The 11,966-nt window shown below is 44.2% G+C and overlaps 1 protein-coding gene across 3 annotated transcripts in view; it reads left to right on the forward strand.

Annotated features, from left to right (window-relative positions):
* The window catches only part of SLC6A4 (solute carrier family 6 member 4), a 46,362-nt gene extending 39,636 nt beyond the window's left edge, over positions 1-6,726 (forward strand). For all 3 annotated transcript variants that reach the window (XM_029082883.2, XM_029082885.2, XM_029082882.2), the window contains exon 14: positions 1,266-6,726. In XM_029082883.2, coding sequence (XP_028938716.1) covers positions 1,266-1,340 — 75 coding nt within the window. In that variant the 3' untranslated portion in view covers positions 1,341-6,726. The remainder of the gene's footprint in view (positions 1-1,265) is intronic.
* The last annotated feature ends 5,240 nt before the right edge of the window (positions 6,727-11,966 follow it).

Here is an 11,966-nt window from a genome sequence, read left to right on the forward strand (position 1 = left end):
CCCAGTTTAGGCCAAACCCTGCCTCTTCTCTTTTGGTTACTTTAATGAGGTGGGTTTGGACCTGCTCTTAAAGGTGATTTGCTTTGAAAATCTACTAAATAGGTCATGAGAACAGACACACATTTTCTAATCCCCCCTTCCCACCTCCAGCACAACCGCTCAGAACAGGTTTGTAAGAATGGGACAGGGAAAAGACTATTAAGGGCTCTTGCGTACAGAGGCCCAGTTAAGGACTTTTCCACAGTAAGGCCAATATGTAAGTAAAGAGTTACAGAGGAGAAAAGGCTGTACATCTTTTGCTAGAACCATAATTCTGGCATTTTCAGACTTTTTCCAATCTTAAACTGAAAACAAACCTTACCTGAGCTCACCTAAGGCAAGGCTGAGTAGTGAAACGTCTTCACTAATTCAGTTTCTCCTCCTGTGGTCTTGGCTACAGAGGAGTCAATATTCTCCCACACAATCTATTGAGCCTGCTAGAGCCCCTCTTTTTCAAGCCCATTCCAGGCAGCTGGATGCTGGAATTAAGCAGGGTTTCCCCTCTCAAGAATCCACGTTTGTTTTAAATTGACCTGGAAGCCCAGTCTCCTCCTAAGACCAGGCTGGTCTCTCTTTGCAGCAGATGTTGACCACAGTGGCAGTACCAGTTTATATAATAATTTGTAAACATGCCGTATATTGTCATGGGTTCAAATCCCGGCTCCACTGCTTGTCAGCTGTGTGACTGTGGGCAAGTCACTTCACTTCTCTGTACCTCAGTTACCTCATCTGTAAAATGGGGATGAAGACTGTGAGCCTCACGTGGGACAACCTGATTACCCTGTATCTCCCCCAGCGCTTAGAACAGTGCTCTGCACATAGTAAGTGCTTAAATACCAACATTATTATTATTATAAGTTAAAAACCAACTTAGTCTCTTATGCTTTCAGAAACTTCCTTGATTTTATTTTCCCTTTCTCTGACTCTTTTTGCCCCCACACCGTTCCTTCCAGGTACCATTTTACCACACTGCCTCCCTCTGCCCTTGTTTAGTGAGGATTTATCTGATGTTATCAAAGCTTGCTGGTACCCACCAGAACAAGAATCCTTTTGCTTAGTTCAGCGCAAGGCCCTCCACTGCTAAAGAAATTTAGTGTGCTCTAAAAGAAAAACACCTCCCCTGGTCCTTCTATGTAGATTTTAGGGACCTTCTGTCTTCAATCTGAATACCAATGATGAATGTTATTGAGGTCTGTAAATAAGAATTTAATGTCCTTTCTTTACAGCGAATTCTTAAAAGTATCACTCCAGAGACAGCTACAGAGATTCCCTTTGGGGATGTCCGCATGAATGCTATCTAACAAGCTGCCGAGGGAGTGGAAAATGGCATTCCTAAGTATATCTCTCCCTGCCCTGCCTTCCTGCCCCTCTTCCTCCCCCATCAAATGAACTGAGTTTCCAGCTGAGCCAAGGAATGGGAGGGCGCTGCCCGGCCAGACCCTGCGAGCCACGGGCACCTGGACATGAGGATCCGCATTCAGATCCACATTCTCCCCCGACCCCCTTCTTCCCATGTCATCCGCTGGACATCGCCAAGAAGCTTCTCACAGTCCTCTGAACTGGTCCACGTGGGAAGTGTGAGGGTGTGTTTGAGTGCTTGGCTGCGGGCAGCTGCTACTGTCTGGATGTGCGAAGGAGTTGGTGTGAACCACTGTTGGGAAATCTCAGCAGCTGGGATTAGAGTCTGTGAGAGTGCTCCGATACCTTCTCCATATGATCATTTGAATCAGACCATACCGTTTGTGCTTTCTGAGGGTTCCAGTGTCAAGTGAGTGTATAACCTGGGTCAGAGAACACAGGGACATTGTTCTGATAGCCATATATTATCTGAGTAATACACACAGCTCTACGGCTGGAAATTTTTAACAAACCTTGTGTGGCTGTGGAGTAGGCAGAGGAAGATGTAGTAAGCTATCCTGGAAAATATGGGGGGCGGTGTGTTTATACGGACTGTACTACTGTTACCATATTACACATCCCATTGGCCTCCTTTCTCCCTCTTTCCTCTAATGGTTTTTGGCACTCTACAAACCATATATACCTTTCTTCATTCTTTTCCTGCAGCTACGTATCTTTACACTTACATATGTAAATCTACACAAACACACATCACCTGAAAGCTCTACATCCCATAAGGAATCAAGCTTCTTCCCTTTTTATGCGGCCACTGGTCTTCAGCTTCCTCTCTGTTGCCTTTCCCCCAGAACCATGATGCTATTCCATAGGCAAATCTGGCTGTCTTTATTTTTGCAAATTGCAGTTTGAGATCTGTCTTGATGAGCCTGAATCTCTCACCTCTCCAGTCAAGTGAGATCAGTTTTTTTCCCCTTCTGTGCTTCAGGGAGGAGTTGAAGACAAACAGCTTGGGGTAAATGATCCAGTTTGACAACGCAACATTCTGCAACCGGTCCCCGCATTTAACTATGTAGCAATTTACTAGGCCATTCTACGACAGCTTCGGCAGACTGACACAGAAAGGGATGAAACCAGACAAGTGTGCCACTGGGCTTATCTTCTCCCCACTTTGCCCCTAGGATGACCGAGTCTGGCATAGGCCAGCCCTGTCTTTTCTCAGCCAGTCAATTTCCCAGTCTGCTAGAAAAAGAAAGGGACGCTGGCAAGTTGGAACGCAAGTGAAAGGAGAGACAAAACTTCCTCACTGACAACCAGAAGAGCGAAACCTCAACTCGAGAAACACCACTCAATCGATCCAGAAAGCATCAAGGACTTGGTGCAAATGGAATTGAGTTCCCAAAGCTTCAGCGCAGGGAGAGTCCCTCATTTAGCCAAGCCCTGATTTGATCTGGACCTTAAGTTTATAACCCATGGCAGAGAATCAAGGTGGGGGGAGGGAAGGTCTTCTTCTAGTTTCCTTGCTCTCCTCCTCCCTTCACCTGCTTCTAATATCCCCATTTCTGCTCATCACAAGTCGGTTCGGGTCTGCACTGCAACAGGAAAAGTGGGAGGGTGATGACTCGCGGGGACTAGGAATGGCCTTTCAGCGCCATATTGTTCTTGTCTCACCTCTTTCCTTCCCAACCTTTTTCTTGCTTGTACAGTGCCGAGGTGGGTGGCCCCAAGTAGAAGGTGGTATTGGACTATCACAAAATTCCCCTCCCCACAAAATCCTCTGGGGTTCCTTACAAGAAAATAGCACTTACTATCTTGGGGGTTACCTGCTGTCATCAAACCATCTACTGGATCTGGTAAACTGATGCTCTCCTGGCAAACCCTACACAGCATCTGGAGAAAGAAAGCAAACTTTGAGGCGGCTGAGGCGAGTCACTGACACAGTCTCCAGTTTATCAAACAAATGGAATCGGAGACAAGACAGCCCACGTGGTGGAAGAAGGCTAACGACTAAGGAATGTGGAGATGAGCTGAGATGGGCCGTGAAAAACCTGCAGCACGAGTAGCTAAACCTGAGGCCAGGGCATGGGGAGAAGGGCCTGCAGAATATGGAGAGATGCAGGGAAGAGAACAGTCCATCCTTGGAATATCTTCTCCAACTCACCCAGTCTGGAACTTGGAAATGAGAAGCCATCCACTAATACTCTTGGCTGGGAGAAGGCTGCTAAGAGATGATTAGCAGAGTTCAGCGGAGCGACAGGTTAATTCTGAACATACTTCTTGACCACAGGGCAAGCAGGGTGTCTGCAGGTCTGCACTTTTTGCAGGGACATTTTCACTGGGTTGTGGAAAACCAGAGACTGATTGTTATGATCCATTCCTTATTCTTTTGCCAAACCCTTTTAACTGATCCACCAGAAATGGCCGGGACTTTCAGAAACCCATTGTGCTTGAGAAAGAAGTAGCTTCTGGAGACGATTTCCTAAAGGGAAATGTCATTAATGTTGCCGAAAAACACTTTTTAAAAGTCTTTCAAAAATCCTCAAGTCAAATACAATGCTAAAGCAAAAGTGAAAATTGTCCATTTCAGAATTAAAAATTCAACTTTTCTGACTTTTGAAGGTTTGCCACTTTGGGAAATAGCTATAAGTTGGCAGAGCAGACGGTGCAAGCTGAAATTTTCAATCATGCATAAGAAATGTTAGAAAGAAAATGACTCATATTTGCATCCTGCAGTTATGAGGTCTGCTCTGCTCCTCCTAACACTCCCCCAACCTTCCCCAGCCATGTCATCACCCCTTTCAAAACTTCAAGAAATCCTGATTCCAGATTTCCCTGCTTCAGTCCCTTTTTGGTGGTCAGGAAGATAGGTGTCTTTGATGAACAGCCTTCTGACAAGCTAGAATGAAACCAGTTGGAGAGATTCCTGCTTTCTTGCCTTTAAGGAGGAGAAGATTGGACCACGTAAGCTGGTTAGGTCTGTCAAATGTTTCTGATTTAGAGCCCACCAACTCTTGCAAAACATAAACCTGGAAAAACAAAGTAATGGATTGTTTAATTTTTGTGCAGTTACGCAAACACCCTACGCAATGCCCAGTAACTGACTATTCCTGTTGAAACCAGCTTGGATCCTTTTCTCAGCATTCGCCTGGCATATAAATCAGCACTCGGCATTTGGAGATAAGAGCAATTACTATGCTGAGCTGGATTCTGGGGGCTCCACATGTCTCTAACAAGCCTTAGATTAGTCCCCACCACTCGATTACGGGAAAAGGGCACTTAGCTCTCGTGTTGGCATCTCAGGCTTCAAACATGTGAAGTCAAAACAAAATAGCCCTTATCCTACTTAGCTAGCAAGTTGCATTTTTTAAGTCACCATTGCACACCCCTGATCCCCTGCCCCCACGATGGTTTCAGGTTAAGGTAACTTACGTGAACTAATCTGAAAAAGCAACACTTCTGTGCACAGATGGGAGCTCCTTACCACTCTTAGGAAATGGAGTTTACAGATTTGCTCCCTGTGCTCATTCAGAAAGCTCTAGCCCAAGCTCTAGTCTTTCTGTAATGCCAAAGGAGATTCTTCACAATTGGGATTTTTGATGTGTTTCATTAAGACCCCGTAAGACTATATGATGGCTTTTTTAAAATGATTTCTCCAAATCCCTCCGTGTCATCTTCCGTTTTAACGCGTGGCCTCAAGCCTCTTGATTCCCTGCTAATTTGTGGACCCTAAATTTCCAAGATAATGAAACAATCTGGTGCCTCTTGGGAGTTCAGTCCACTCCATTAGAGGCCATGAGTGCCTCAGAACCTTTCAAGGTCTAACTATTTTCCAGTCCGACCTGGGTGTTTAAAGTTCTAAAAAAGAGTGGGTTTGGACATTTCCAGTCCCTTGGGAAAAATAACCTCTTCCCACATGGTTCAACAGACATCTATTTTTGTGGAGAAAGTAGACATTTTAATAGTTTGTCCTTCCTTTCCAAGTACTTCCAGTTTCTTTCTTTTATAAAATTTTGGAATTTAGTCAGTCTCCTTCAGTGATTTTACTGGATGTGCTGATGGGTTATAAATCTCAAGAAACTTTAAGCTTCTGACGAGGGAGTCCTTTTCTTGTGAAATGGACCAGGGTAAATTCCCATTCCACAGAAAATAGCATAGTAATGACAGCATCAGTTGCCTCTGGTTACTTAGTGTCAATTATCGACATCCCAAGGCACCCCATTATCCCATGCAAAGAGGCTCCCAAGGTCATTTGCAAACCATTTAAAATTGATTTTCCCTGTTGACCAACCCTCCTTTAGCAGGAGAGCGAACCTTTGCCTTACGGGTTGTCGGGAAAGTGTTGGTGCTATATCTGTCCACCTAGAGTCTGCTGCCTTCCCTAAAGTCAGGAAAGCCGAGCGGACGGCAGATGAAAAATCTGGGCTAGGGATTTAAAGTAAAAAATGGGTTGGCTTGTCTCAAGACAGGAAGGCGCCGAATAACCCTGATGGCCACTCAGGGGCTTTTCCAATCTTGTGAAAAGCAGGGTTCGTAAGCTGCCTGACATTCTACAAACCCTGCCACTTTACCCCAACAGGCTGAGCGACTCTCTTTCCTACTTAAAGTTCACTAGCCTTCTAGGATAGCCAATCAATGGAGACAACAGGATTTTGAAGACGAGACTTTTCTGTATCTCTTAATACAGAACCGATTCAGTGGAATTCCCTGGTGACTTGGGGGCTGGGTCTCCTTTCAATCTCAGGTGGGTTAATCCCCCAAGTGTCGAGGCCCCAGGTTGGCTTCCATGAGACTGTCAGGACTGACATCCCCCCAGTCTACGAACATGTTACATCGTGACACAAATAAGGCCAGACACACTGACGTCTCAATCCACCGATCCTTACTTAAAGACATTTACACAAGGAATTGTTCACAAACTGCCAATCTCCACCGAGGGACCCGGCCATACCAATTAGAAAAGACATTGTGCCTTTTGCCTTCCTCTCTTGTTAGGCTGGTTCTAAATAGGCCTCCTTTCAATTTGAGATGGCCTTATGTAGGCTCCAATATCTTTCACCCATTCAGATCACCTCATGAATCACAATAACATGAGAACTTCCAAAGCTTTTGTTCTTTAATGAACTGGAGGCATGTTTACTTTTAAGCTTTGGTAACAGAAATAAACTGGAGTTTTATTTGTACAGAACCAAATATCCTCCCTTCAACATGTATATGATGCACCTGTAATTAATTTATGCAATTGTTTAGTTATAAATGTTTCCAAGCTAGATTGTAAGTTCATCAGTATGTGCCTTGTGCTGTTACTGTAATAAATTTAATATCATTATAAATGAACAGGTGTCTGTCCCTCTCAAGAAAGTCTTGGCTGGAATTTTCAGAAATGTGATTTATAACTACTCACAAAAAGCAAAAACATCTCATTCTTATTGCTGTAATCCCATCTTTTTAGAATTACTTATTTCCCCTAAAATACCACAGTTCATTTTCATGCCGGTAACATTAATGAGGTAATGGATGTACTTACCTTCTCAGAAAAGAATTTTTTATTTGGTCACTACATCTGAATATCAGATCAATTGCCTTCCTGTTTAGTGGCATTTTTTCAACTCAAAGTTTAACTTCTCAATCTCAATCTGTACACTCATCATTTCAGGGCAGGAGAAAGGGCAATGTCCGAAAGAGCGGGAAGATGACACTCTTACAGACTTTAAGGTCCTTGCTCCAGAAATTCAGGCTGGAAATGCAGACAGACCTTAATGTGCGGAAACAGGTTACTTCCTGAAAAGTTGTTCATAAAGCAAAATTCAGCATCTTTCACCCACTGATTTACATGATATAAATGGAGTTAGGTTCCTAAGGAAAAGTGTCCCAAAATGAACTTTAAGCTTCCCATTCTGCTCTTCCTGCAAGATTATTCGGGGACTCTCCTTCTTCAAGACCCAAAGGCTGTGGCAGCATTTCTGCACAGAGGAAACTCCCAAACCTGGAATCACAGGTCTTTTTCCTTCTCTATTCAACAAGTCACACAGCTCAAGCCAGAAACTACAAAGGCTGTAAGCTTCACACTGTTATTGCTACTTCACTAGCACCTACAAAGTATCCAAATTATAGACTTGGTTTATGCTACTCCGAGCTTCATTCTTCTCTCCCCCTTTTTAAATATGGTATTTGTTAAGGGTTTTATTATGTGCTAGGCAGCTGGACTAAGGACTGGGGCAGACGTGAGACGTGAGGAGGTTGGACACCTCCTCCTGCTCTTCCTCCTTCTCAGTATTACTGAATGCTTATTCTACACAGAGCACTGTTCTAGGCACTTGAAAGCATTACTGCCGTGAAGAAACTTACAATTTAATGAATTTTTAAAGATTCAGAATTCCATAAATGCCAATTTAATGCAACATACTTCAAATGGGTTCCTTTATAAATTAGGATGCAGTCCTGAGTGGTCAAACAAAAACAGTTGTGAGAATCATGCTTTGCTTACTATGCGATTGAGCACATTTATCACATCAAACCATCTCCCAACTTTTATGTTCCCACCTTTTGTGTATCTTCCAGAAGCCTGGGAAATTCCAAGTAGCTTAACTGTATTCTGATCCTTCCTGAATGGCAAAAGCTTTTGTTTGCTTATCTCAAGGGGTGAGGGTGGGGAGCAGAAACTGGGCCTTGTCACGATTTTCAAACACCTTCTGCTGTTGCTTAACAAAGATGCCAGTGCCCCCTACAAAGCCGGCAGGGTTAAAGGACCCACTCGCCTCTGGGGTTTTGTCTTATGCCTAGTTGCTAACATTTTCTATGTCTTGTAAAAGGTCCTGTTAAGGACTTCACGAGAAACCATCAATGGGTTGGCCTCAAATGTTTACCCGAGGAGCTGGGTACCTCAGGATGTTCTATGGAAGTGAACCACTCTGCTCGACTCTAGGATGTCTTTTGGGACTTGGCTGGTTTGGAGACGTGGTTCAACAAATGATTTGAAACACACGTGCTTCTTGGCTAATCTAACTGGTTTCCCTCAAGCCAGTCACCAGACCTGCCAGATCCAGAGGGGTTGGGAACCAATCATCTCACCGAGGGACTTTTGGGAAAAGTTCTGTACATCTCCTTCCCTGCAAAGGTACTTGGGCTGCCCTTTTCCTCAGCTCTTCCCAAGTCACGTGTCCTCTTCTTTCCCATGTACCCTGATTAAAATGCCATTTCTCTTACCCATGGCAGCCCTCCTGGACAAGACTGATCCACTTAATCTATCACCATTCCCTTCAGAAAAAGAGCTACAGGATTTTCAAATCAAGTGATCAAGTTTTTCTATAACTTTAAGTAAAAAAAGCACCATCGGATAAGACAGTTCGTAGTTTTCTGACTTGGTCGGTAACATTGACAGAGGGAAACAAACTGTCCAGGTCTTGGGGAAATTCCATTTTTCCTGAGTTGAGGTCATTATTGTCTTTATTCACTAAAAATGAGGTGTACACACTTTAGCATCTGGTTATTTTCATGAATGCTACATTTTCCCAAGTCCACACAAAACATTATTTTAAAATGTTCATCCTCTCGTGGAAACCAATTAGAAAGTGCTATTAATCTCCAGTAAATCTATGTAGCTCCTTCTCTTCAAACACATCTTACTCTCCAGATAAGTGTCTGGGCCTGGGGAAAGTTGGAGCAAGTCCAGAAGCCTTGTTCTTTGAGAATAAACACACATAAGTTTCTGTGAGCATTTTTATCAAGAATCTAAGTGGCTGCCTCTCTGGGCTAAATTAGAGGCCCATTTTCCCTACTGACCAAAAGGCCCAGATAAATGTGAAGCTCCTAAACCTATTTTAATTAAAGAGCACTTTGGAAAAAGGAGTTAGAAAAGAGGAAGCAAACTTGTGTTTAACTGGTTTTCCTCCCACTAAAAATAACTCAGTCTCTTTTGTATCTGTAATTAGAAAAGCAATTTATTTTTTCCCCTTGATGAAGGGAAGATCAGAAGGGTTATCCCCCAAAGCCTATATACCAAACAAAAGAAAATGCAAATGAGATTCTAAACCTGGAAAGTCTCCTAGACTTTTGGACTCTATTCCAAAAGTAAAGCAAAGCATGAGTTTAAGTGCCGGTTTGCTTGTTCCCAAAGCAGCAACTTTTGGTAAGAGTTATATACAACTGCCAAACTCATTTGCTCAACCAATTCTCCAAATAATCAACTTTATTCTCCTTCAGAGATTGATGCTGAGCCTTTGGACGCTATCTCCATGTATAAAGTCCAATTGGTCAGAGAAGTTGGATAGGTGCAAGGCTTCGTAAAGGTGATCTGTCTCAAGCTCAGTTCTTCTGGCAGACAATCCTAGGGATGTGGGTATGTTTCTGGGTCTCAGTCTGGGGGTCCCCAGGAACACTGGGGTGGCTTAAGACTTCCAGCCCCACTCTGGAGAAAACCAGACCATGAGCCTCGCCCAGAATTAGCTTCTCCTAAGCCTCTTCTGGAATTGAGCTGGGGCCAGGGTAAATCTGACCAGCCGGGCAAATTGCTTTCCGGGCAGTTCACTCCAGAACCTGGTTATGCTCACTGGGGTGTCACATCATATGTCCTAGTGTGTTTTGACAAAATCACTTAGGGAATTGGAAAGCAATGCACTGGCTCAATTCTACAGCATCACTGCCTTCCTGCTAAGTCGGGCAAACATCTGCTACTTCCACTTCCTCTCCTCCAACTCTCTCCTTGACTCTTTTCCCTCCTTCCCACTGAAACTGCCCTATGGTCACCAACGATCGCTTCCTCGGAAAATTAAATGGACTCTTTTCCATCCTGATCCTCCTTCACTTCTCAGCTGCCTTTGACGCTGTGAACCATCCCCTTTTCCTGGAAATACTATCTAGGCTGGGTTTCTCTGACATGGTCTTCTCCCGGTTCCCCTCCTACCACTCGGCCTCCTTCCCCAGCTCTTCCTTTGCCTCCCACTACTGGGGAGCTCCTCAAAGCTCAGTTTTATGTCTCCTCTTCTCACCCACACCCACTCCTTTGGGATGCTCATCCACTCTTAAGGCTTCAACTACACCTGGAGGCAGATGACTACCAAGTCTTCCCCTCCAGTCATGACCTCTCTCCTGTGACCTCAAACCTCCTCCTTACAATCAATCAAGGTCTGTAAAGGTCCTGTTAAAGGACCTTAATAGAAACCATCAATGGTTGGCCTCAAGTACCTTGGTACCGTCAGGATGACCTACTGAAGTGAACAGCCTGCCTCGATTCTAGGCAGTAAATACCCTAAGGGTATTTACTAACCGCTTACTGTATGCAAAGCACTGTACTAAGCACTTGGGAGAATACAAACAACTGAGTTAGTAGACATGTTCCCTGCCCACATCGAGTTTACAGAACAGACAGGAATGTCCCTTCCTTCAGGGCATATCTTCAAGACTCTCTCGATGGAATCTCAAACTCAATATGCCCAAAACAGCTCAGCTTCTCTCCCAGGTAGTCTTATCCTACACCTGACTTTCCCATCACCGTTGACCACGGTGCCACCCTGTCCGTCTCTCAAGTCTGCCACCTTGGCATTATCCTACAATCCTCAGAGGTGCCTAGGAAGCAAACTGCCCTATCCTCCCTGCTCTTTATAACCCGCAGAGGGTCATCTCCATTGTAGTTATGAGCAGGCACAGTATCTTTTTGCCAGTCATGTTTTTCCCACCTCCTAGCCTGAGTAGCACAATTCAATCGTGTACGAGAATTGAATCTCCTTCCCTATAAACATTGGCTTTCGTCTGAAAGTCAACATTCTTATCAAACCAAGTTTATCTTACTGAAAAATAAGAAAATGTGGCAAGTCTCCTCGATAAGGTAAACATCATGACAGGTATGAATGGCAACTTTTTAACGAAAAGCACTGATGAAGACTGTTTTCCCTCAAGGCACTTTCCAATCTTTATAATGGAAAACAAGACATGTAGGAGACTCAGCAGGCCGCACTGGGCCTCCATTTGCTTATTTTCAATAACGAGACTTTTTCCTCTTTTTCTTCTCAGGACCTACCAAAAGAACACAATCTTATCTACGCACATTACTCCAAATGCCTTACAGTCACTTATGGGGCTGAAAACAGAATTTCCTTATTTTGTATCCTATATCCATAGCAATCTTTCATATTTATAGACAAACCCACTCAAGGTATTAACACATATGGGTGAGGCTCAAAAAACAATATAACCAACCATCCATTGCACATTAGGCCCGCAGAAAAGACTGCCACTGCCGCCCTGATGGTTTGGCGTGTGCAGCAGCATCATGGTTTTGTAATCTGCCTTTCGGCCCTAGCTTTCCAAAACCTGTGAGCCACATCCATCGGGATGGCTTCGCGACGACTTTTAAACCATCCAGCATCACAGAGCAAACCCCAACCCTTTTGCAGGGGGAGAGGATAACCAGAAGCCTGGCATCTTATGAGCTTGGGGCCACTCCTCCAACGGAGCAGTCGGGACCACCCCTCATCTTCCTCCCCAACATCGAGGGAGTCAAGCCCTGCCCCGCACAACATTTACAGATAGGAAGGTTGTGACAGATAGAACCAGAAGCTTTTTTTTAATGTATTTGTTAA

The sequence above is a fragment of the Ornithorhynchus anatinus genome, chromosome 17, assembly GCF_004115215.2.
Source record: "Ornithorhynchus anatinus isolate Pmale09 chromosome 17, mOrnAna1.pri.v4, whole genome shotgun sequence".
NCBI lineage: Eukaryota > Metazoa > Chordata > Mammalia > Monotremata > Ornithorhynchidae > Ornithorhynchus > Ornithorhynchus anatinus.